The following is a 23139-nucleotide window of genomic DNA, read 5'->3' as shown; positions in this document are numbered from 1 at the left end:
GTTTCTCTTTTAACTGAAAATTTAAAAGGTAAGAGTCTGTTTTGAGAAGAATATTAAAATAGACAATATTACATTATCAGTCTATGTTTTAATTATAATCTGTGCTTTGCTTCAGAGAAAACAAACAGCCTAGGCCTAAAGCTGAACTCTTTACTCATCTAATTTTCCACAGACTTGGGAGAAATCAGCTGTGAAACTAGTTCAGTACATCGATGTTTCTCAATCTCTTTTTATTTTTCTCACCACAACAATAGTTTGAAATACATCTTATATCATGACCCCTGTATACACATAAACATATGTAGAACTAATTGAAACAAAATTTCTATGAAATAACACTTACCCCTACTTCTTGAAGTACACTCTGACATTTCTATTCTATTCTACTCCTATTCTATTCTAGTCTAGTCTAGTCTAATTTTTAATACTGGTTATAAGCCCCAAATAGACTTCATGATCCACTGGGGTCTAAGACATGCCATTTTTAAAACACTGCATTAAATAATGCACTTCAAAGTGTTTTTTCAAGTGTCTACAGGCATTATTGTTAGAACTGTCTAGTGTTTAACTTGAAAAAATCTTGCTCATTTTACATAATATTCAATGAAGAATCTTAGGAAAAAATACTTAGATTTTATCTCAATGAGATATTCACCTGCCTCGAATCCTAAAAAATCACCCCACCCCAACTTCTCACCCAGTCTTCTGGCTCTGACTGAGACATCTTTGACATAGATCTGTTGCTAAAATCTCAAACAAAAGCCCCCACACTTGCTCAGCCCAGTTGTGTAAATTTGACCAAGAGCAATTGTGAACAGTATCCTACCTTTATCAGGCTTCATGCTCATCATTTCCATGACAAATCTTGATGATGTGTGGCTATGGCGAGGACTACTTTGAATTGGATATTCTAACCCCTGAAACTGCATTACCATTCTTAGCTTATTCACAGCAACTGAAAATGAGACCAGGTAAGGAGTGACAGAGGCCAGAGGTTGTATGGTTTACTGATTAACTTCATTACAGAGCAGAATATTTGTAAATGTTTATGAGAAAAGTCCTCGATGCCAAGTTGCCTAGTAAACTGGAAACCAGTCTCTTAGCTTAATTTTGGGGAGTACTTTCCAGTTTCAGAACTTAATATGTAGAATAGATTTCTGGTCAGTGGCCCTAAAAGTGGATTTGGGATCAATTGACATGCTCTAGGTCTTGACATTTGTTCCTATCAAAAGACTACAGAATAATTTAATTTTATGATGTCAGGAAACAATAAAGCATAATGCTTAACAGTATAAGACCAATTGATCTGGGTTTATATCCAGTGTTATTGGTGGAATTGTGTCCCACCCCCCACCAAATTGGTATGTTGAAGTCCTAACCTCATCATGTGACATTATTTGGAGAGAGGGTTTTTATAGAGGCAATCAAGTTAAAATGCAATCATGAAGGTGATCCCTTATCCCATATAACTGGTGTCCTTATATAAATGGGAAATTTAGACACAGAGACAGTATGAAGAGACACAGGGATCTACAAGCCAAGGAGAGAAACCAGGAACATACCCTTCCCTCAGCCTCCAGAAAGAATCAACCCTGCCAACACCTTGATTTTGGACTTTTAGCTTCAGGAATAGTGAAACAATCCATTTCTGTTGTTTAATCCACCCAGTCTGGGACTTCATTAAAGCATCCTTAGCAAACTAATACATCCAGACTCCCTTGGTACTCACTAGCTCCGTGGACCATGGACCAATTCCTGAACCATTTTCTGCCTCCATTTCCTCATCTATAAAGTGGGACTTATAACCATAAAATCTCATAGAGTTAGTATGAGGATTAAAGAAGATAATATTGATGAAATGCTTAGCACAGTGGGTGGATACATTACATTGATGTTATGATTCTTCATCTTTGGACTCAGGTTGTAGGGTGGCTTGCTTACTGAGTAGAAATAGTTTCTACAGCACAACTGGTGGATATCAAGCTTGTGACTGTTGCTTATTTTTTGGAAGAGAGGGCTCTAGAATAGGAATTGGTAGGACTAGGGTTAAGCTCACATTTAATGCAATCAGACACCCTGTATAACCTTAGGCCAGTCTCTCAGCTTCTCTGGGCCTCATATGTCTACATCAACAGATGGTAAAACATAGATAATAATTCCTGCCCTACTTCCCTCATAGACTTGTTGTGAAGATAAAAACGCAATAAATATGAAAGCTGTTTCAAAGGCAATAGTGATCTGTACAAATGCAGTCATCATTGCCAAGACATTTCAACAGCTTTCACGTGTTTACAAAGTGGTTCCACATGCATTACCTCATTTGATCCTTCTCACATCCTCTGAGGAAGGTATTATATCTGAGGCCCACTATCTTCTACCCTATTTTACAGACTCTACAAGGCAGTGACATTGAGTGATTTATCTAAAGTCATGCAGTTAGTGAGGGATGAAGTTAGAACTTTACCCCAGGTCTTCTGACTCAAAACCCCGTGGTTGAAAAACTGAGGCACACTTGCCCCAGTTGCCAAGAAAGGGGAAAAGAGTGATAATGCATGGGTATGTTTCAGTTCAGCTTGCCAAATCACTTACCATTTGCAAAGCTATTCTCACTCCTCAGTCTACTTCTGATTTCATTCTCCTCTCCTCACAACCCCAGAACTATCCTTGCCTTGAGAGGATCCTGGGTGGAAGAGCTACCCAAAGGATTTAACCAGGACAAATTATCTCTGACTTTTCAATTTTAATAATTCTCTACTGACTTTTTAACTGGTCAAACAAATGGGCTTCTTGCCCTCAGAAACTGCTATACTAACAAGGAAATGAGTAGGACAATTTAGCTGATCGGGGAAACAGTTGTTGCTGAGTGACATTCACACACAATATTCTCATAATAAGGCTGGTTGGATCCCTTTGCTTCTTTCTCAGTGATGACCAACTGCCTCATGTTATTTTTTTTCTAAAAACACATTATTCCCCTGCTGTTCTGTGCACTGAAATAGTAACCACTAGTCATATATGGCTACTTAAATTAAAATTAATTAAATTAAATTAGAATCAATTCCTCAGTTACGCTCGTCTTATTTTAGGTGTTAATATGTGGACAGTAGCAACCGCATTGGACAACGTAGATCTAGAACATTTCACCATCACAGAAAGTTCTATTGGTCCTATTGCATAAGGTACTTGGGAACAATGTGAATGATACATCCTTCCTGGTAAGTCGGAGAATGAGCTACGAAGCCTTGAAATTAGGTAGTCCCAGGTTTTCTGAGAACTATCCTTTAGAGGAGACTTGACCAATAGACTCTGGGTGATGTAATCTCATTGGAAAGACCTCCCCTGAGAAGGCGAATGTGAGTGTTCTCTTAGCCTGGATCCTTAACCATCCAATTCTAATTCCTTGTCTTGATTATATTTTGGTTTCCACTTAACTACCTATGGAACTTTAAGCAGATTATTGAACTTTTTAAATCTCCATTTTCTCACCAGTAAAGGAGAATAGTAATGGTATACACCTCATAGGAGTGTTGTAAGAATTAATATTAATGGTGGGGCACCTGGGTGGTTCAGTCGGATAAACGTCCAACTTGGGCTCAGTTCATGATCTCATGGTTCATGGATTGGAGCCCCGCATCGGGCTCTGTGCTGACAGCTCAGAGCCTGGAGCCTGCTTCGGATTCTGTGTCTCCCTCTCTCTCTGCCTCTGCCATACTCGTGCTGTCTCTCTCTCTCTTTCTCTCAAAAATAAATAAAACATTTTTAAAATTTTTAATAAAAAAATAAAAGAATTAATACTAATGGCAAATAGTTACAGAGTACTTGTGATGTGCCAGGCATTCTTCTGAGAACTTGATTAAATAAAGCAAGTCACTTGCATAAAGTTAAAGGACCACATACCAGTAAATGACAGAGATGGACTTGAATGCAGGAAGCTTGCTAACTAATATAGAATAAGTATGATATCTGACATATAGAAAGCACTCAAGAAATAGTAGCTGTTACCATTAGCACAATTCTTTTTATCCCTGTAAGTGTAAAATTTTCAGTCTGATTTTATATTCAACCTTTCTCAGCTTGGTTATTCTGATTGCCCTTGAGATTTGTTTCTTAGCCTACAAGGTTGAGCGCAAGGCCCTGGATGGCAATGGAGTCAACCACCAGTTAGCCACTTTGTAATTCTTCATCCCACTGCATGCCTTCTCCAAACTATTCAGCCCTATCAGAAGAAGCGCTGTTTTGTCTACTCTATTTTGTAATAAGGAAAGTCCCTGTCAATACTTCTTTACCATCTTCCATTTCTAAACTCCACCAACAAGGGTTACCAGATCTGAGATTCCTGGGAGTGCAAAATCCAAAGCCATAGTGAATTAGTAAAAACTTAGATATTGCATAAATCTGCAGAAAAGATATGGGTAAGAAACAGTAGTGACACAATATTTACATTACACTAAAACAAAGCTCCCGATTTGTCTGAGCCAATGGTATCTTTTCATCTTCTGTAAACTTTCAGCTTCAATTTAACCATCACATCAGAACTACATTCACTTTAGTTGAACTCAGTGAGATTAAAAAAAAAAAAAAAAAAAAAAAAAAAACCTGAAGTGAAATGTCAGAAATATTCCACAAAACTGCATCTTAAGACCTTTAATTGTATTTTAAAACATCTGACTGACTCTGTAACACCTGAAAGATTCTTTTAATTTAAGCAAAAGACATAAGCAAGAATAAGATTCTAAAATGAATATCTTTTAATAAAAATAGAACTACCCAGGAGCACCTGGGTGGCTCAGTCAGTTAAGCATCTGACTTCGGCTTAGGACATGATCTCTCAGTTCATGAGTTCAAGCCCTGTGTCTAGCTCTATGCTGCCAGCTCAGAGCCTGGAGCCTGCTTTGGATTCTGTGTCTCCCTCTCTCTCTGTACCTCCCCTGCACACACTCTGTATCTCTCTCTCAAAAGTAAGTAATCATTAAAAAAATTTTTTTTAATAAAAAAATAAAACTACCCAGAGAAAATGGACATAAACAGCTGAGGGAAGCACAAAGTAATGACAAATAGCTAAAGGAAAGGAATTATTTGGGATATGCCTCCTGCCACTTGCTGATCCTCATTCAAAATAGGGCTTTGGAAAGACTATTAGATACAAATATAAAAATTAACATAAAAACACAGATTCCATAGCTATTGTTAGCAAAGCCATAATACCAAGATGAGACAGAACAAGTGTTTCCTTCCTTAGGGCACCTGGAAATTTATTTCCATGCTGTTGGGTTTTGTTGGCTCCTTGAAGATTCTTTGCATTCAACAATGTTAAGATAAATAGCACTTCCTTCCCTTAATGAGTAGGGTGGTGTTTATCATTTCAACAATTTAAATAGTAACAACTACCTTGAAAACTCTGGATTAATTATGTTGTGTGATGCCTTCAGATTTACAAAAACACTTTCAACACAGCCATTCAATTCTCCCAACAAGCTGTAATGTGTCATTATTATCCCCATTTACAAGGGAGAAAACTAAACTTCAGAGTGTCTCAATTGCCTCTTAGACTTTATTTCTTTAAATTTCATTGCTTATTTCCACTCACAATCAGTGAACTTTTCCCAATATCACTGAGCCAAAAGAACCAGAATTCACTGCACTAAGAACATTAGATGTTGGAGCATAAGACAGTACCTTCTCTTGCTTATGCTGTCCTATTGTTAGAATGCTTTTTTATTCATCTGAAATTTTGTGATTTTTTGAGTTCTTAAGGCACAGTTTGGTAAAAGAATACATAGGTTTTATTTAACATACCTATTCACCATGTCAAACTGTGGGAAGCTGTGGACTTTGTCATGATTACCTTTTATTGTGCACTAATTGCATAAAGATCCTGCCTTCTTCATTCATCAGAGAAGCCTTTCTCAACCCACTAAATTAATCTTTGACCAAGTTTCCTGGCTTATAGGATGTCCCAAAGGAAAGGAGACTTATCTCTTTTAGGTCACCATGTCCTTCCATTCTGAGTCCTATATGTGGATTGAGTTACCAATGAGCTAGATTCCCATCTGGATTTGTCAGGGATGTGTGGTAGCAGAATAAATTAAACGACCTCAGAAAGTGATTCCAGTCTCATCTCTACAATTCCATTCTGTCCCAGCTTCTTTCCTTCTTTTCTGCAAGAACCAGTTTAAGAAAACAGAATCTATAGAGCAAATCTGCCCCATCCCCCCTCCAAATCTTAGCCTTCCTTTGAATATTTAAACTGATTTAGCAGAAAAATCACATTAATACTGTATGGCAGACCCCTCTGGTGGCGGTGTCACATCCTGAAGCCCACCCCTCATTTCAGCTGTAGCCACAGCAAGTGATCACACATGAGCTCAGACTCACCTCATACTTAGTCTGTCATTTAAGGATCATGCTGCATATCTTTTTGCTTTCTGCTCAGAACTTCTCCAACACCATAGGAGGGAGACCACTTGGCCTGATTCCACTGGGAGTAATAAAGGCACAACCCACAAGTGCCAGGGAGTTCATGCCCCCAGGGGTGACCCTGTTAGTAACTGCCCCAGTCCCTGGTTCCTCAGAGGACAATCCTCTGTGCTACTCTCAGGGGAATCAAGATCCCCTTGTCCACAACAGGGACCCTCATAACTCATCTCATGTTGGTTTTCCTCTGTCCCCGTTTCATGACTCCAGTCTTTGATTTCTACAACCCAGGATCACCTCTCACATAAACTGCCTGTGCGCAAGTCCTTGCTTCAGGCTCCTGTCTTCAGGGTAACCATTTATACATGAGGAGATGCGCTCCCATCACCTTACCCAAAGCTTCAGAGAGTAAGGGGTCCATAGCCATCTCTAGAAGAGGCTGAAAGTTCTCACTGCAGAGGTAATTAGTGTCACCGGTGCCCATTAGTGAGTACTTATCAGTATTTGCTATATAATCTTACCAGCACCTTCCCACTGTCTTAACATTGGGATTTCATTATGGCCTTTATAGTAACCTGCAGGAAGGAGGACCATGCCCAAGGCCACCTTAGAAGTCACGTCATGTGCCAGATAAGTGCCACTGAGTCCAGGTCACCACTTTCTAGCACAACTATAGCAACTTGTGGATTCAGATGTTAAAACTAGACAGTGGTTCTAGAATTCCCCATCTAATCATCTCCTTTTACTCATGTTGGTTAATGGGGATGCAGGGTCCAAAACCAGTTGTCTAGACTCTTTCAATGACCCTAAATAAAAATGAAAAGACAAGGCCTTAAAGTCCATTGCAGACGTTGGGCTTTTGCATTTACTATTTCCTCTGCCTAGAATGTTCTCCTTGGCTTCTTGTCTTTCAGTCTCAGCTCAATTGTCAACTCCTCAGAAGCTTCCCTTGGCCACACCAGTTAGAGCAGTCCCATCCTTCCGGTTACTGTGATATCACCCTGTTTTATTGTTTTCATAGCACTTACCACTACCTCATGTTATTTTGTTTATTTATTTATTTGTATGCTTATTGTGAGTCTACCCTCCACTAGGATCTTGCCTGTCTTTTTCCCTGCTTTATTCCAATGCCTGGTATATAGTTGGTACTCAATATTTGGGTGGAAGAAATGATAGCTATCCATATGCTATACAATTAACCTCACTTTCCTTTGTTGTAACAACATGATAGCTGGTTTTCATTACACAGACCATTGGAAAAGAGTTTCACTCTCCAGCTAGTTGAGTCCATGGGTTAATACTTCCGAGTCTCTAGCATATCTCAAAATCCAGGAGTGGTGAGTTAGGCACTGTGGGTTACTCATCCATGGGCCATAGTCTTTTCCCTGGTGCTCTGAATCCTAAGCTCAGGATGGGAAGCCCAAAGAATCCAACAGGCTCATCAGGAGACAAAAGAAGACGGGAGGAGGAATAAGGAAATTAAAATGAAAGTCTCCAGCCACCGCTTTGGTGTACCTTTAGCTCAGATATGTTGTGTGGAGTGAGACTGAGCTCCCAGGAGGAAAGAGATGTGATAAAAATGCTTAGGGCCAGCTCTAGAACTTAATGGAGAAAAGGAAAGCATGTCCCAATGGCCACACTGGATATTAATTTACCAGGAGAGAAGACCAGATGAAGATTTGAGGAAACTGCTCCAGTCAGGAATAACAGCTGTGCTGGTGGCTTATGTGTCTTATACTATGTATTCTCAGAAATCTTAAATGACTGTGTTAGGAAACAAATTAAGAATGTGGTCTAGCAAAGGAGAGCTGGAGGAAAAGCAACACTGAAAGCATGAGTTACAGTGCTTCCTCAAGCAATCATTTCCAGATGCTTCTAACGTGACAGCACCTTCACAAATTTTTCTCTATCTGCTCACATCTTTTTCACCTCATGGCTGATGAGGTGAGCCTTCAATCTAATAATGTGCTTTCTCAGAGATCCTACCATGCAATCATAAAATTTCAGTGAAGTGAAAAAATAATCTTAAGTGGAATTTTCCTTAGTCTATGATATACATGTACAGTTTTAACTATCCTGTGAGTTCTGATTAGTAAGACAAAAATTATAAAGATGTCTATGCAGGTTGTTTTCAGGACTCATAAAAGGGTAGAACAGAAGTAAATGGTCATGTAAATGGACATGGAACTAGGCACCGTTGTCTTTGAATGCATCCATAGGATGAAGAAACGCCAAATGGAAGCAATAAGATACAGCACTTATGTCCCAGAACTGGCATTTCATAAATAATTACTGCTGCCTTTGGTCTCTCTGAGAGTTACTGATAAATATCTCTTTTTCTCCCTAAACCTCTTTTCTCCTTCCCTTTTATTATTTATTAGTTGGTTCTTATTTAGCAAGTGCATACTAGGATTAGTAAAATATGGTCACTGCCCTTAAATGCTCTTATACTGTATGGTACAGGTAGATATGTAAACAGGTAATACAAATAATGACCTCTCCTTGGAAATGACCTGCTAAACCATTACACACTAAGATGCTAATGACTACTGGGTAATAGCATAAGCTATTAATTAATATTGTTCAAGGTTGTCTGCAAACAAATAGGCAAGGATGTCATGCCTTCAAATATTGCATTTTGTGGAATTATAAATGTTTGCATTTTCACTATCAGAGTCCATGGTCCATACTTTAATGTAGAGTAAAAAACTGGGAGCATCCAAGCCTCCCAGAAGGGCTATTATACAGAAGGGAATTTTTTAAGAGTGGCAGAAAGCTTCCCTGCCCCATCTAAAATATTGCTGCTGTTGAGTCTTTGCTGATGTTCTCAACTGAAACTATAATGAGAAGTTTTTTCATAAATGCATAAAGTGAAGCAATATATCATTTTATGGTATCATCTAGTTACAGATCTACTGAAAACAACTTAGTACAGATTGTCCTCAATCCAATTTAAATGACTAATCATGACACTGTGCCATATATCCCCCAGCATGGGAAGAAGAGTAGAAAGGAAACTTATTGCAGAACTATAACCTAAGCAACCCCAACCTTTTATAGGTATAATATTAAACCATAAGAAGCATGATTTCATACTCTAGTACATGCTATAATAATATCAGAATTAGCCTGGAACAGGAATCTGTTTCTACTCCCAGCTCTGTTAATTATCTAGCCTCATGGCCTTGAACAAGTCACAAAGCTCTCTTGCCTTGCAGCCCTCAACTATAAAAAAGAAGACCATCAGGCTCAATAAATCCAAGGTGTGATCTGCCTCTAACCTGGCATGGTATCTAATGTTTATTGAGTACTTAGATGGAACAAAAACTTTTCTGGGTTCTGTTGGATTCATCATCTAGGCTTTTTTCTCATGTATTTCCCAGTTGCACTTTATTTTCACTTATATTCAAATGAATTTGACAACTTACCAAATAAATTTTCAGAAAGAGAAAATTCATCCATGACAGGTAAGTGGGAGTGTTCGATGAGATTCATTTTTGATCCCATCCAAAGTTCTATTTAAAATATCCCTTTGTTACAGTAGTCTTCAAAAGAAAACTCTGAAAGACAAATAAGTAGTAGAGTTTGAGGAAGGGTGGGGGCATAAATATTTAGTTAAAAGAGAGAGGGAGAAAGGGAGCAAGCTTATACACAAAATAGCAAATGGGTCTGTTTGTAGACATTTTGCCAGAGCCTTTCTGTACATATCTGTTCTCAGTATTTATCATTTTTACCCCTCATTTGAACTTACAAATGACCAGGATATGTGCTTTCAAAAGAGATACTCTGTAATGGATCTGGGAAAACACCATATGTTTTCATTTAAATTTCAGCACTTGAGAAATTTGTACAAGATTTGATGACATTTTGGTTGTGTCTTTATTTCTTTTACAAGTAGAAAAAAACAGAAACAAATAGAAAGGCTTTGATTAAAAATGGGATAAATCAATGACTTAATCTCTTAAACCTTATTCCTAAGTTGAACAGGTATTTCCAGACACAAAAGTGATTTAAGACCATTTCCTTCTGGAATTTTCTTTAGTAGGCACTATAGCAGCAAATCAAAAATTCACAAAATGTTCTCACAGGATCTTAATTTTTGCTTTTTAGAGAAAATTTCAGAGGCTTGCATTTTTCACTCTCAGGGTCTATCATGGTCTTCTATTTACATGGGATAGAAAAAAAAGTTATGGTAAAAGGAAAAATAATGGTAAATCTCACCAAAGTGTCTGAAGTTTCATACTGAGTAATGTCCAGAATGAATCCAAGAACCCAAGGGAAGCAATGTCCACTTTTAGTTATATCTTTAGGCCTTCCTTCCTTCCTACCTTCCTTCCTTCCTTCCTTCCACTATGTTTCCTACTTTCCTGAAGAGAGAACTTGAAAGGTCAAGTAATGAAAAGTTATACAATCAGAATTTCTTTTCCAAGGCTGTTTTCTAAGGATGATTTTTTTAGACCTTTTTATCATGTCTCTACTAAGAAATCATTTTGTTTACAAATAAATATTTACATTTGCTATTCAGGAAGAGCATATAGAGTTTCTGTTGGACAAATTTACTTCATTATAATGTCCCTACTATTTATGTCTCTATTTCTTTCTCTTTCACTCAGCAGAATGTTCCAGTTCAAGCAGAAGTGAGTTTCAGATACACTAGGCTTCTGGTAAGGTAGTCTACCAGACTATGCTGATGCATTCATTTATTTATTCATGCTTGCAAAAAACATTTACTGAGGATTTATTCTGCATTAAGCTCTGGGCTGGATCTTTGGCGCTAAAATGGTAAAAGAAAAAAAAAATATCCACGATCTATGACATCAAGCTTAATAAAGAGATTAAAAATAATCACACATCGGGGCACCTACGTGGCTCAGTTGGTTAGGTATCCAACTTTGGCTCAGGTCATGATCTTACAGTTACTGAGTTTGGGCCCCGCATCTGGCTCTGCACTGACAATGTGAAGCCTGCTTGGTATTTTCTGTCTCTGTCTGCCTCTCCTCCACTCTCTCATACATGCTTGCTCTCTCTCTCTCTCAAAATAAATAAATAAACTTAAAAAAATCACACATATACACAGACAATTACAGATTGTCATGAAAGCTGGTGATAAAGCCTAAGATCAGTATGCTCTAATAGAGAGGTTGGGGCATGAAAAGGTGCCAAGATAGGGAAGTAACTGATGAAGAAGTGGTTTCAAGGGCAATTTTTATAGAGGGGTGGCTTCAGAGGCAAGAAAGAGAGAGAACCTCCTGCTACAGGATACAAAGCCCACTGTGGGAATGCAGACAAATCTGGGTCCATCTGGTGAACCAATGGCATGGCCCTACCAGAATCTACTCTCCAGAAAGCTAAGGGACCTGTTGGGGGGAAAAAACCCCATTCTAAAGTCAGAGGGAGCCAGGAACCTTCATCCTAAAGCAAACCTTAGTCATTTCAGAAATGTGTAATTCTCAATGTAGCACGGTTTGGCCAAACTATACTGGATTCAAAAGGCCTTCCTGCCACCCTAAGGTGAGAGGGAAGGCTATAAATAAAAATGAAATCTAGAAGCATTGAAGTATAAAATAGAGGTAGATCCTTCCAACAGAATGCAACAAGTAGGAGAGACTACTCATTCTCATGCAACTCTGGCACATATCACAGTGGAACTTTGACCCCAAGAGGACCAGGGCCTTTCTGGGGCAATTGTGAAATAGCAGCAGCACCATAGGTATCACCATAACCCATGGAGAAGGAGAGGAACTGTGACTGCTGGTTGGGCACTACTCTTACTCATGGACACAAGAGGTAATGGAAGAGACAGCCAGAACAAACCTGATCATGAACAAACATGAGGAGACCCTAAGGCACTTCTGAAATACTTGGACTCTGATAGAAAGCTGAAGGTCCTGAGTAATAAACCAGTAAAAGATGAGTTGTCACTATTTATAAGACCTCATTCATACTAACAAGCCAGTTGTGGACTAGGAAAATTCAACTTTTAATATGTGTGTATGAATTGTTTAGGTAATATTCACTGTGTATATATTAATATGTAAATTAATTGTGTATAATCATTATGTATATGTGTCTGCATATTGTATAATAAATGGATTGAAAAGCCTCCCCAAAATTCAAGCAGCTATTCTTCTAGATAGAGTTCCTCCTCTGGAATAGGAAATTCCACAGTTTCCTTCCCATAATAGTTTTCAGGAACCCACAATATAGAGTTAGGAATTTCTCCTAATTTTCAATCCAAATGTATACTCTGTAATAACATAAGACCCTTTTCCTCTGGTCTTTAAAAAAAGCGGGGGAGATTTTAGTTCTTTGACTCTTCCCTTACATTTCCCTCTGTGCTATGTTTTTCTCATATTTGTCTTTTTCAGCTTTCAGTCATGTTCATCAAGCTCCCTCATACCACATGATAGCTCTGTAATATTTTCCAGGTATACTCATCTTTATTTTGGATTCTTATATTTTCCTTCTTATATTTTACTCTGTATGTTCATATAAACTTGGTATCTTTAGTTCAAGTGCCTGGCACATAATAGGCCCTCAAGAAATGTTGGCTCAATTAAATGATCTGTATTAATTGCTTCTCCCACTTAGTTCCGCCAAATTCCCTGCCATTTGGCACGCTCTTCCTGGAGAAATGGTACAAGATAAGGAAGAGGTTCTCCTATTATTAGCACAAAGGACATAATTTGTCAATCTCTCACCCAAATGAAAGTCCAATTCCCCAAATTCTGTAGCACTTGAGTTATTATCCCTGGCTGGAGATCCACAATATGGGTGCCCCTGAGTAGCTAACAAGAGAGCCCTCTAGAATCTGGAAACAGTTGGCAGAGTCTGCTCAAACCAGATTTGTTGGGTTTATGATTCCTCAAGGGACTTAAAGAAAAGGACACTCTTTAAGTTTTGAAATGGTAATGCAAGCATATGGTAAGCAATTCAAACAGTACACTGAAAAATTAGTCTTCCTTCTAGCTCTGTTACCCATTTCCGTTACCAAGTTCAACTACAATGGCCAGTTTCTTGTGTATCCTTCCAACACTACACCCACTCTTAGCATAAAGGGCCCTTAAACAGTGCCTTAAATCAGGGTTTGGCAAACTATTGCTCACAGGCTAACACTGGTCTGCCATCTGTTTTTATACAGCCTGCAAGCTAACAATGGTACTATACTTTTGGATGGTTGAAAAAAATCAAAAGAAGGATATTTCATAAGACATAAAACTTATATGAAACTCAAACATAACTGTTCATAAAGTGTAAGTGGCACATAGTCACATCCATTTGTTTATGGAATATCTATGGCTTCTTTCCCCCAGAAAAGAAGTTGGGTAGTTGCAACACATACTGTATGGCCCACAAAGCTAAAAACATGTATTATCTAGCCCTGTGCAGAAGTTTGTTAATCCCTGCCTTAAACAAATAACAAAATAAGAAATCTTTTTAAGTAAGTAAATACAGGCAAACTATGAATAAATGTAATGATTGCCTTGGGGGTATAAACTCACTTATATACATCTCATAATAGTACGGTCTTCTTAGCAGCTCCTTACTAGGACTGGCGACTTTAGCCTTACCTGGTTTGTCACGTAATGAGCATCTACCATGTCCCAAGCGTTTGACAATTGTTTCCACATATATTATTTCTTTAATTAGGGTTACTTCTATGTCCTCCTTTCTGTAATATTTTCCACCCCCTTGTTAGGGGAAGAATTGCAATGGAAAGCCTAAGTCCCAGGAGACCCCACACCTTAGCTCTGCAGTCTTTTTTCCCCTCAAAACCTCCCTTCCATAGAAGGAGTCATATTTGTAGGTTGAGAATAAGCAATGAGTATTCTTTACACTAGTGGCCTCAGAATAGTTTTTGTTCATTTATCTCATATAAAATGGTTGAAAAACAATATACTCCATCAACACATTTTTTGGTTTATATCCATAGTTTTTCACTTAAAAGTTGCAAAAAAGTTAACTTCTGACATATTATAAAAATTGACATTTTATGTGTTATTACATTATTCTCAACCCTATTCAATTACTCTTAAATCTACTCTTAAATACCACACCAACTTAATATCTTCCCTTATCCTTCAAAGAAACACTCCCTTATCCTAAAAAGTGTTAACATCTGGAAAAAAATTTTTTATCATTCCTGTTCCTCTCTGAGTTCACATTTCATTCCACTAGACTGCAGAATCTTACTCCAGCGTAGCACATTTTAATGATTGGATGTCTATAATTGATTATCATATCATACTTTTCTGTAACTAAAACATGCACATAAATATGAATTTAAAAAGTCTAGTGAGCTTAAGATTTTTAATGTTTAAATAATAAATATTCTGGATTGAGTTTATTACTAATTATTATCAGTGTCCATTTCATCAAAACTATACCTTGCCCATTAGGCTTTCTCTACAAATAGCATGGATCTTTCTCCTTGGAGCTAAAGAGCACAGGTAGAGAAAGTCTGTTGTGGATGAATGAGCATGCAGATGAGAAAGGAAGTCACCACTGTCAGGCACCAGCCACACAGCCAGCAATGACTAAGCACAGCATTAAAAGAACACCTCCTTGGGGCGCCTGGGTGGCTCAGTCGGTTAAGCGTCGGACTTCAGCTCAGGTCACCCTATCACAGTCGCTATCACAGTCGCTATCACAGTCCGTGAGTTTGAGCCCCGCGTCGGGCTCTGGGCTGATGGCTCAGAGCCTGGAGCCTGCTTCCAATTCTGTGTCTCCCTCTCTCTCTGCCCCTCCCCCGTTCATGCTCTGTCTCTCTCTGTCTCAAAAATAAATAAAAAAAATTTTTTTTAATTTAAAAAAAATAAAAGAACACCTCCTTAGAAATACAGTTAAAGGTTCTGTTTAAATACTGAACTTTAAGAAACTATAGACAGAGAACCTAAAAATTCTCTGGAGTTAGTAATAAAAATGCAGATCACAGAAAGCCATTATTTCTATTCAGATAAATTCATGTGTGTGTTAATACACAAAGGATTGAATTTAGAATCAGAGCAAAGAAAGAAAGATGTCTGAATTTGCACACAGACTTCCCTACCTTTCTGTTTTCCTGAAAAGTTAACATTTATTTTTAAATGAAAGTATTTTTAAAATAAAAGAACCATTGCAGAAAATTCAGACAATACAAAAAAGCATTTGAAAATGCCAAATTGCATTCTATAATCTTTTTTTAATCTACACTCCCAGCAGCATTCGGTAAGAGTGCCTGCCTTTCTCAGCACACCTTCCTTCAACAATCTTCGCTAACCTGATAGGTGATGAATCCTATCTCACTGTATTAAATTGCATTTCTTTGATTATTAGTAAAGTTAAAAAAAACTCTACATCTTTTTTTCTTTTTACTTCTTTGTTTTGAGAGAGAGAGAGAGAGACAGAGAGGGCATGTGCCCATGAGCTTGGGAGGGGCAGAGAGAGAGGGAGACAGAATCCCAAGGAGTCTCCATGCTTTCAGTACAGAACTCAACACAGGACTTGATCCCACAAACTGTGAGATCATGACCTGAGATGAAATCAAGAGTTGGATGCTTAACAGACTGAGCCACCCAGGCGCCCTTTTACATCTTTTTTGTCTATATGTGATAGTTTCTTTCCATTTTCTGTTTATGTTCTTTGTCATTTTTCTATGGAAGTGTTCATCTTTTTTGTTGACTTATAAGAGTTCTTTGCATATTGAATGTATTCCTATTCTGGAATATCTGGAATATTTACTACAAACATTTTTATTTGCTTTTAATTATCTTCACCTGAAAAGTTTTTCCGTTGTATGTGGTTAAATATATCAGATTTTTTAAGCTTATTTTTATTGCTTTTTATTTTTAAGTTTATGGTACAAGGTGAGTTTTCTCAGAATTGTTTGTTAAATACTTTTTCCCACTGATCTATGCTCCTTTTATTGACTCTAAATTTAGTTTCCCATTGATCTCACAGTTCTATCTTGTACCAATATTATCCTTCCCTATTAAGGTTCATTCTTTTTCAGTATTTCCTAAGATACTCTCATCTTTTTATTCTCTGTAGTAAATAATCATATCTTGTGTCACATTCTTTTTCTAAAAAGTTTCTTTAGGAGTTTGAGATGGTACCAAACCTATATATTTAGGTAGGAGGATTTACCTCTTTATAATATGCAATTTGCTTTTCATGGGCAAGTATGTCTCTATTTACTCAAATGTGCTCTTATAGCTCTCAGTTTTGTAGATTTTTTTCCATGTATGCCCCAATGTCTCCATGGACACTCCTCTGTCATTTATCTTTCTCCTCCTCATGTGGTAATTAATGAGTTAGCTATATCTGTCATCTTCCCCACTGTAGCACAGGATTGTAAATTCGAAGAAGGCTGGAGTCACAACTTATATTTCTTCTGTGCCCTCCTATCACACCTGGTAGTGCTACACATACACAGAAGCAACAGCTGTGGTCTAACAGAGAATAGGGATGAGACGTGAGATTAGGATGGAGAACTATGCTGACCTTCCCTAGCTTCATGTATGACCTGGGACTATTCACTTAACACTTCCTTCCCCATACTAAACTCTGAGCTTCAGGTGAATGAAAACTTAAAAGTCTAAATTATAGGGCTGCTGTAGAGATTAAAAGGTAACCCTTCATAAGTGTTTACATATATGTATGGGTGACATGTACACAAATGTTCACTGCATTGTTTCCAATAGTAAAAAATTGGAAACAGCATATATGTCCATCAACAAGACAATGGACAATAAATAGTACATGTATAATGCAGTAAGTATATTCCTAAATGCTATACAACACTTAAAGCGAATGAACTAGGACTATCCATATGTATTCATATGGATCAAACTTAAAACATCTTGAGCAAAAGAATCAGGTTACAGAAAAATACAGTTTGATAAATGCATATAAGTTTAAAGATATGCAAACAATGCTCTATATTACCATTGATACTCTAATGCAGGGGTCAGTAAACTAGGATTCATGAGCCAAATGCAGCCTGCCAAAGATCAAATTTGCCCTTTTGTTTACATATGTCTGTGGCTGTCTTCATGCAACAATAGCAGAGTTAAGTAGTTTTGACACAGTCCATATGGCCTGCAAAGCCTAAAATATTCACTATCTGGCCTTTATAGAAAACACTTGTGATCCCTGCTGTAACCTCTAGAGACACGTATGGAAGTGTTGAATCCACATTCAGAACAGTGGCACAGAAAGACTGGGTGGGTACATAAGGGAATTTCCACAGCATCTATAATACTCTCCTTAAGCTGGAGGGTAAATACAAGGAGGCTGATGATATTACTCAATTTTTTGCATATGGGAAATATTTCATTATGAAAAAAGACTGAATGAAACCATGTATGTGAAAAGCTTCCTCATCTATGAAGTTACACAAGTTCATACAGGATTCTATCATTCTTAAGGCTCTGAGGAGAAAGTATTCCTTTCCGTAAAATGTTTGGGGACTCTGTGTCAGTGTGGAGCTAGTGGAAATGCTGAGCAACACAATGAGATCTATGTTCAAGAGTACTCTAATGAGAAGGTGGCATGGGCAGGGTAAGCAGTAAAAGGAGGAAATTTGCTGCTGAAGTAAGATGACTTTATGCTTAGCACAGTGGTGTCTGGATGGATGGAAAGGAAGAGACTTGAATAGAGCAGATATAAAGGAGGAGCCAGGACAGAAAGAAGCCTAATGATTCAAAGTTTAAGCCTTGAGTATTTGTGGGAGCAGGGATAAAATGTTTATTTTACTTTATGTTTATTTGTATGGTGCTGCAACCTAAGTCTTAACTTAAGGACCCAGGAATAGTTTCAGAAATGGTATGCACTGTTTGTTTTTAATGTGATAAGACACATAGTGACTGGTAACTTGGACTCCCACTTTCTAGTTATCAATTTTTACTTGTTTAGATCCTGCGTGTGACAGGAAGTTCATGGTATGTAGAGCTTTTCTGATGCAGCATAAACCATGTGCAAGTAGAGATCTTGGAAAGACCCTGTTCCAATTAAATAGCTTTGACTGTGATTTAGAAGAATCTCAGTTTTCAGAAGATGAAGATAAAAACTATTTATATATGTTGGTTCCCTATGAATTCTACACACCCAAGGACACAGTCCTTGGGGACATTTTTCTCAGATGAACCCAGTTGTTGATGACAAAGTATACCTTTTGTTAAAAATGTAAATCATTCTTAAATAGCAGGGAAAAAGTAAACTTTTTCTAGCTATCATTATTTCATGCCCAGGGGAAACCCTGGATTTAGCCCAAAGTCTGGAAGAATGTTCTTAAGAGAAAGGAGCTCTAACGGAGCTCCTTAAAAAAAAGAGAGAGATTTATCTTTCCAGGAACTTGGTTTTCCCAGAAGCACTCAAATTTAAGTCATTCTTTTCAGGGTAAAAATACAAATTTAATTTAAGGTAAATAGATCTTTCTCAAAGTCCACAGAGATTTATAGGACAATCTGTGGCCAGTACCAACCACAGGTCAGGCAGGATAACTGCAAGTCAGTATGGCCATTGTGACTACATTATTCTGAGAACGATGCCCTATAGGAACCAGACCATATTTATTACTATCAGAGTAGTACATATTTGGGGAGATATAGATTAAAATAATATCTACCATACTATGAGTACTCAGTATATGGTAGCATCATCCATGCTATGTTATCTCATTTAATCTATAATGAGCCAAACAAATATTAACATACATACTTTATAGATGAGAAAACTGAGGTTCAAAGAGATTAAGCAAATTTTTCAAGCTCACACTGCTAGTAAAAAGCAGAATGGGGACATAAACCCACATCTAGCTCTAAATTCATGCTCTCTCGTGTACTCTCCCACCAAGACTGTCACTAACCACTTACCAGCCCCTAGTAAGGGTGAATCGGCAGTTCTGCAAGGTCACTTCTGCCTAAGGCAGTCAATGTGTTCATATGCACATATTAATGAAGTAAGCCTATACAGGGCTTGCCCATTATATTGTTTCTTCTTTTGTATTTCTAAAGTACCCACTTAAAGGTATATTTCCTTGAGGCATTGTGAACCAAAAATACTTAAGCCAACCAGACCTCGACAGCCCTTTGAGTTTCTGTGCTCTGGAGGTTACACAATGGTGCCTATAGAGTGGCTGAGCTTTGGGGCGCTCCCGGGTGGCTCAGTCGTTTAAGGGTCTGACTTCGGATCAGGTCATGATCTCATGGTGTGTGGGTTCGATCCCCACTTTGGGTTCTGTGCTGAGAGCTCAGAGTCTGGAGCCTGCTTAGGAATCTGTCGTGATCTCATGGCTTGTGGGTTCGATCCCCACTTTGGGTTCTGTGCTGAGAGCTCAGAGTCTGGAGCCTGCTTAAGAATCTGTCTCCCTCTTGGGGCGCCTGGGTGGCTTGGTCGGTTAAGCGTCCGACTTCGGCTCAGGTCATGATCTCACGGTCCGTGAGTTCGAGCCCCGCATCGGTCTCTGTGCTGACAGCTCAGAGCCTGGAGCCTGTTTCAGATTCTGTGTCTCCCTCTCTCTCTGCTCCTCCCCTGTTCATGCTCTGTCTCTCTCTGTCTCAAAAATGAATAAAGGTTAAAAAAAAAAAATTAAAAAAAAAAAAAAAGAATCTGTCTCCCTCTCTCTCTTTGCCCCTCCCCAACTAGCGCTCTGTCTTTCAAAAAATGAAAAAACGTTTAAAGAAATAAAAAAGTGGCTGAGCTTTATTTCCAGCTGACTATAAAAGTTGAGGCCCTGAGAGCCAAGAACTTGACAGTGAGTACCCTTCCATTCTGTACCTGCTCCCTGCTGGTCTTGCTCAAACTCCAGACTGGCTTCTCAACTACCTTCACTAGCACTAACCTTCAGGAGTCTTTGATACCACTTGGTACCTCTTCTTGTCACAGTTGTAACTCTGTCTTTGTGTTTGTGGTGAGTGGTTGTCTATCTCCCCCACTGGACCATCAGCTCCAGGAGAACTCACATTGGACCTCCAGTGCCTAGCAGACTGCCAGGTATGTATTAGATACAAAATAAATACTTACTGATTGAATGAATTAGAGGGTGGACAAATAAACTAACTGCACACACATATGAAAAAATGAATAATATACCTTAGTAGATAACCACCTTTAGAGTCCATCTTGTTTGGGCCACAGGACCATTAGTGAATCGAAATGTACAACAGCAACACACATAGAAACTGAAGAAGGATTTTTTTTTTAATCACATACAAAACCTGACAACTAAGGCTGCTTTCTCACAATGAAGCCCTCATTAGTGAACTGTATCCATTCTTGTTGGAAATCTCTTAACTATTTTAAATGCAAATTGACCATCCCATAAAATAGTTTTAATAATCCTCCCAAATCTCCTTTTGTTAATTTCTCTTCCCTCAGAATTATCAGAAATAGTTTTGTGTCTTCTTAATGTTTACTCTTCGTAGTCAAGAAAGCTGTCTCTTTTCCTCCATAATCTTCTATAGTCAGAATGGTCAAGAAATTATTTATGCTTTCTCTATTACTGACCTATCATCTATTTTCCCAAATAGTTCATTAGATCTCCTAAAATTTTATGATTATTATTTATGTAAATTATTTGTTATTTGTGAAAGTAGACACCATACATTCTTCCATTCTACACTCCATTTTGCAATGTTAGTTTGCCACTACCCCTCAACAGATGAAGTCTATTCTCCAGCCCTCGAACATGAGCTGATCTGGTACCTTTCTTGACAAGTAGAATGGTGAACACAATGCTATGAGACATCTGAGTGAGACCTTAAGAGAACTTTGAGCTTCTTTTTCTCATCTAGGAATGTTGCCCCGAGAGTGGCACACTATGTATAGATGCCCTCAGATACAAAACCTTTAGGACAGAGAAGTCCAGATATCCCAATTGTCCCAGCTGACAGCCACATCAAAACTATAGGCATATTTACAAGGCCATCTTGGACCTTCCCTTCCAGTTGATCTTGTATCTGAGTAAGTCCCTGCAAAAATGTCAGAGAACCTACTCAGCTGACTCATAGAAATATGAGAATTAATGAATCATTATTCTTTTAAGTCAGTATGCTTTTGGGTAGCTGTTAACAAAGAAAAAAATAACAGATGTAGAAGCAGTACCTGTAAGAGGGAGGATGTAAAAACAACAACACAAAAAGGGCTAAAACATGTGGCCTTGGCTTTGGGATTAAGGGTTGGGCAGAGCCTAGAAGGGCAGTAAGGAGACTGCTTTGGAAATTGGAAGAACAGTGAGAAAATTACTATAAGAAACTGCAAAGGGGATGGATCACTTTTTATAGTCATGAAAAAATTGGCAACACTGTCACCTGTGGTAACTTGGGAGATGGAGTGTTTTCTAATAAACTTGTAGACCTGATTGAGGAGATTTCTAAGGAGTATAATGAATGTGTCAGTTGGTGTTTTTAGCTATACATGATAAGGTCCATAAAGAAAGAGATGAATTAATGAAGGCACTGTTCATTTTCAAGTAGAATTTAAAGTAAAATGATGCGTTCAAGACATGCTAAGTTGAAAAGTAAGACTGTTTTGCATTTTTGGTCTCTCCATCTGGCAGAAGATTCTCAAGTAAGAAATGGACAAAGGGTAAATATCAAATCATGGGTGTGGCTGTAAGATCCTTGCTAAGAGTTCAAAAAATTTAAGGAGGTGCCTAATAGATATTCACATCTAGGTAAAAAGGCATTCTAGGTAAACGGGCATAATCCTGTTATCTCATAGCATTGTTCCATAATCGCTTGACATGTCCAAAGTAGAAAGAAGCCTGTCTCAAAAAATTATGGATGTAGGTTTTCAGGCACAGAGTAAGTCCTAAAAAGGCTCATAATAAATCCATAAAGTGTTATGCAAATTGTTCTAGTGAGACCAATGCTATCTTGAACCAAAAGCTGATTTTGCATTTTTTCCCATTACTGAATGAAGTCTATTTCATCAAGTCTATTTCATCACCCCTTTAATGAGCTGTTATTATTACAACTTTCTTTGACCAATAGAATTGTTTGACTTCTGAAGCTAAGCCTCAAGAGACCTGTGACTTCTGTTTTCACCCTCTTGGAATGATGGGCTGAGGCCACCATGCCATAAAGAGGCCAGGAATGAAATACTCCAGGAGAAAGAGACTTGGTCATTCCAAGCATCCCAATCAACAGCCAATCTCAGAGACTTCAGTCATGGGAGTAAGACCTAGTTTATCTTCCAGTTGAAATCAGTTGCATGATTGAGCCCAGGAAAAACCAGCAGAAGAATCACCTATCCAACCCATAGAATTACAATAAATAATAAATCATTATCTTTTTCAGCCATTAAGTTTTGGGGCAGCTTGTTACACAGTATTAGATAACTGATTATAATCCCCCAAATGAACAATATGGCATGCTGGCTTTTGTCTCACTGGTATCTAAAGAAAGTGAGTATTTCCTTTAAAGTAATATATTTACTCTTGGGGCACCTGGGTGGCTCAGTCGGCTGAGTGTCCAATTTTGGCTCAGGTCATGATCTCACAGCTCGTGGGTTTGAGCCCCACATCAGACTCAGTGCTGACAGCTCAGAGTCTGGAGCCTGTTTCGGATTCTGTGTCTTCCTCTCTCTCTGTCCCTCCCCTGCTTGTGCTCTGTCTCTTTCTGTCTCTCAAAACTAAATGTTAAAAAAAATTTTTTTAAATAAATAAAGTAATATATTTACTCTTTAAAAATGGTATCTCAATGTCAAGTTCCAATGTCAATGCCAAGTGAATTCATTTACTCA

The 23139-nt window shown here is 38.1% G+C and overlaps 1 protein-coding gene across 6 annotated transcripts in view; it reads right to left on the bottom strand.

The window, feature by feature from the left end:
* Positions 1 to 23139, bottom strand: part of NR1H4 (nuclear receptor subfamily 1 group H member 4) — a 76626-nt gene that overhangs the window by 48862 nt on the left and 4625 nt on the right. For 3 of the 6 annotated variants that reach the window (XM_078449556.2, XM_060656643.3, XM_060656644.3), the window contains exon 2: positions 9843 to 9974. In XM_078449556.2, the coding sequence (XP_078305682.2) occupies positions 9843 to 9921 (79 nt within the window). In that variant the 5' untranslated portion in view covers positions 9922 to 9974. Of the gene's footprint in view, positions 1 to 826; positions 967 to 9842; positions 9975 to 23139 lie in introns of those variants that run through there. The other 3 variants (XM_060656641.3, XM_060656642.3, XM_060656645.3) reach the window with 2 other exon arrangements.

Source organism: Panthera onca, chromosome B4, assembly GCF_046562875.1.
Source record: "Panthera onca isolate mPanOnc1 chromosome B4, mPanOnc1 haplotype 2, whole genome shotgun sequence".
NCBI classification, from domain to species: domain Eukaryota; kingdom Metazoa; phylum Chordata; class Mammalia; order Carnivora; family Felidae; genus Panthera; species Panthera onca.
This window is presented reverse-complemented; position numbering and strand designations above follow the sequence as displayed.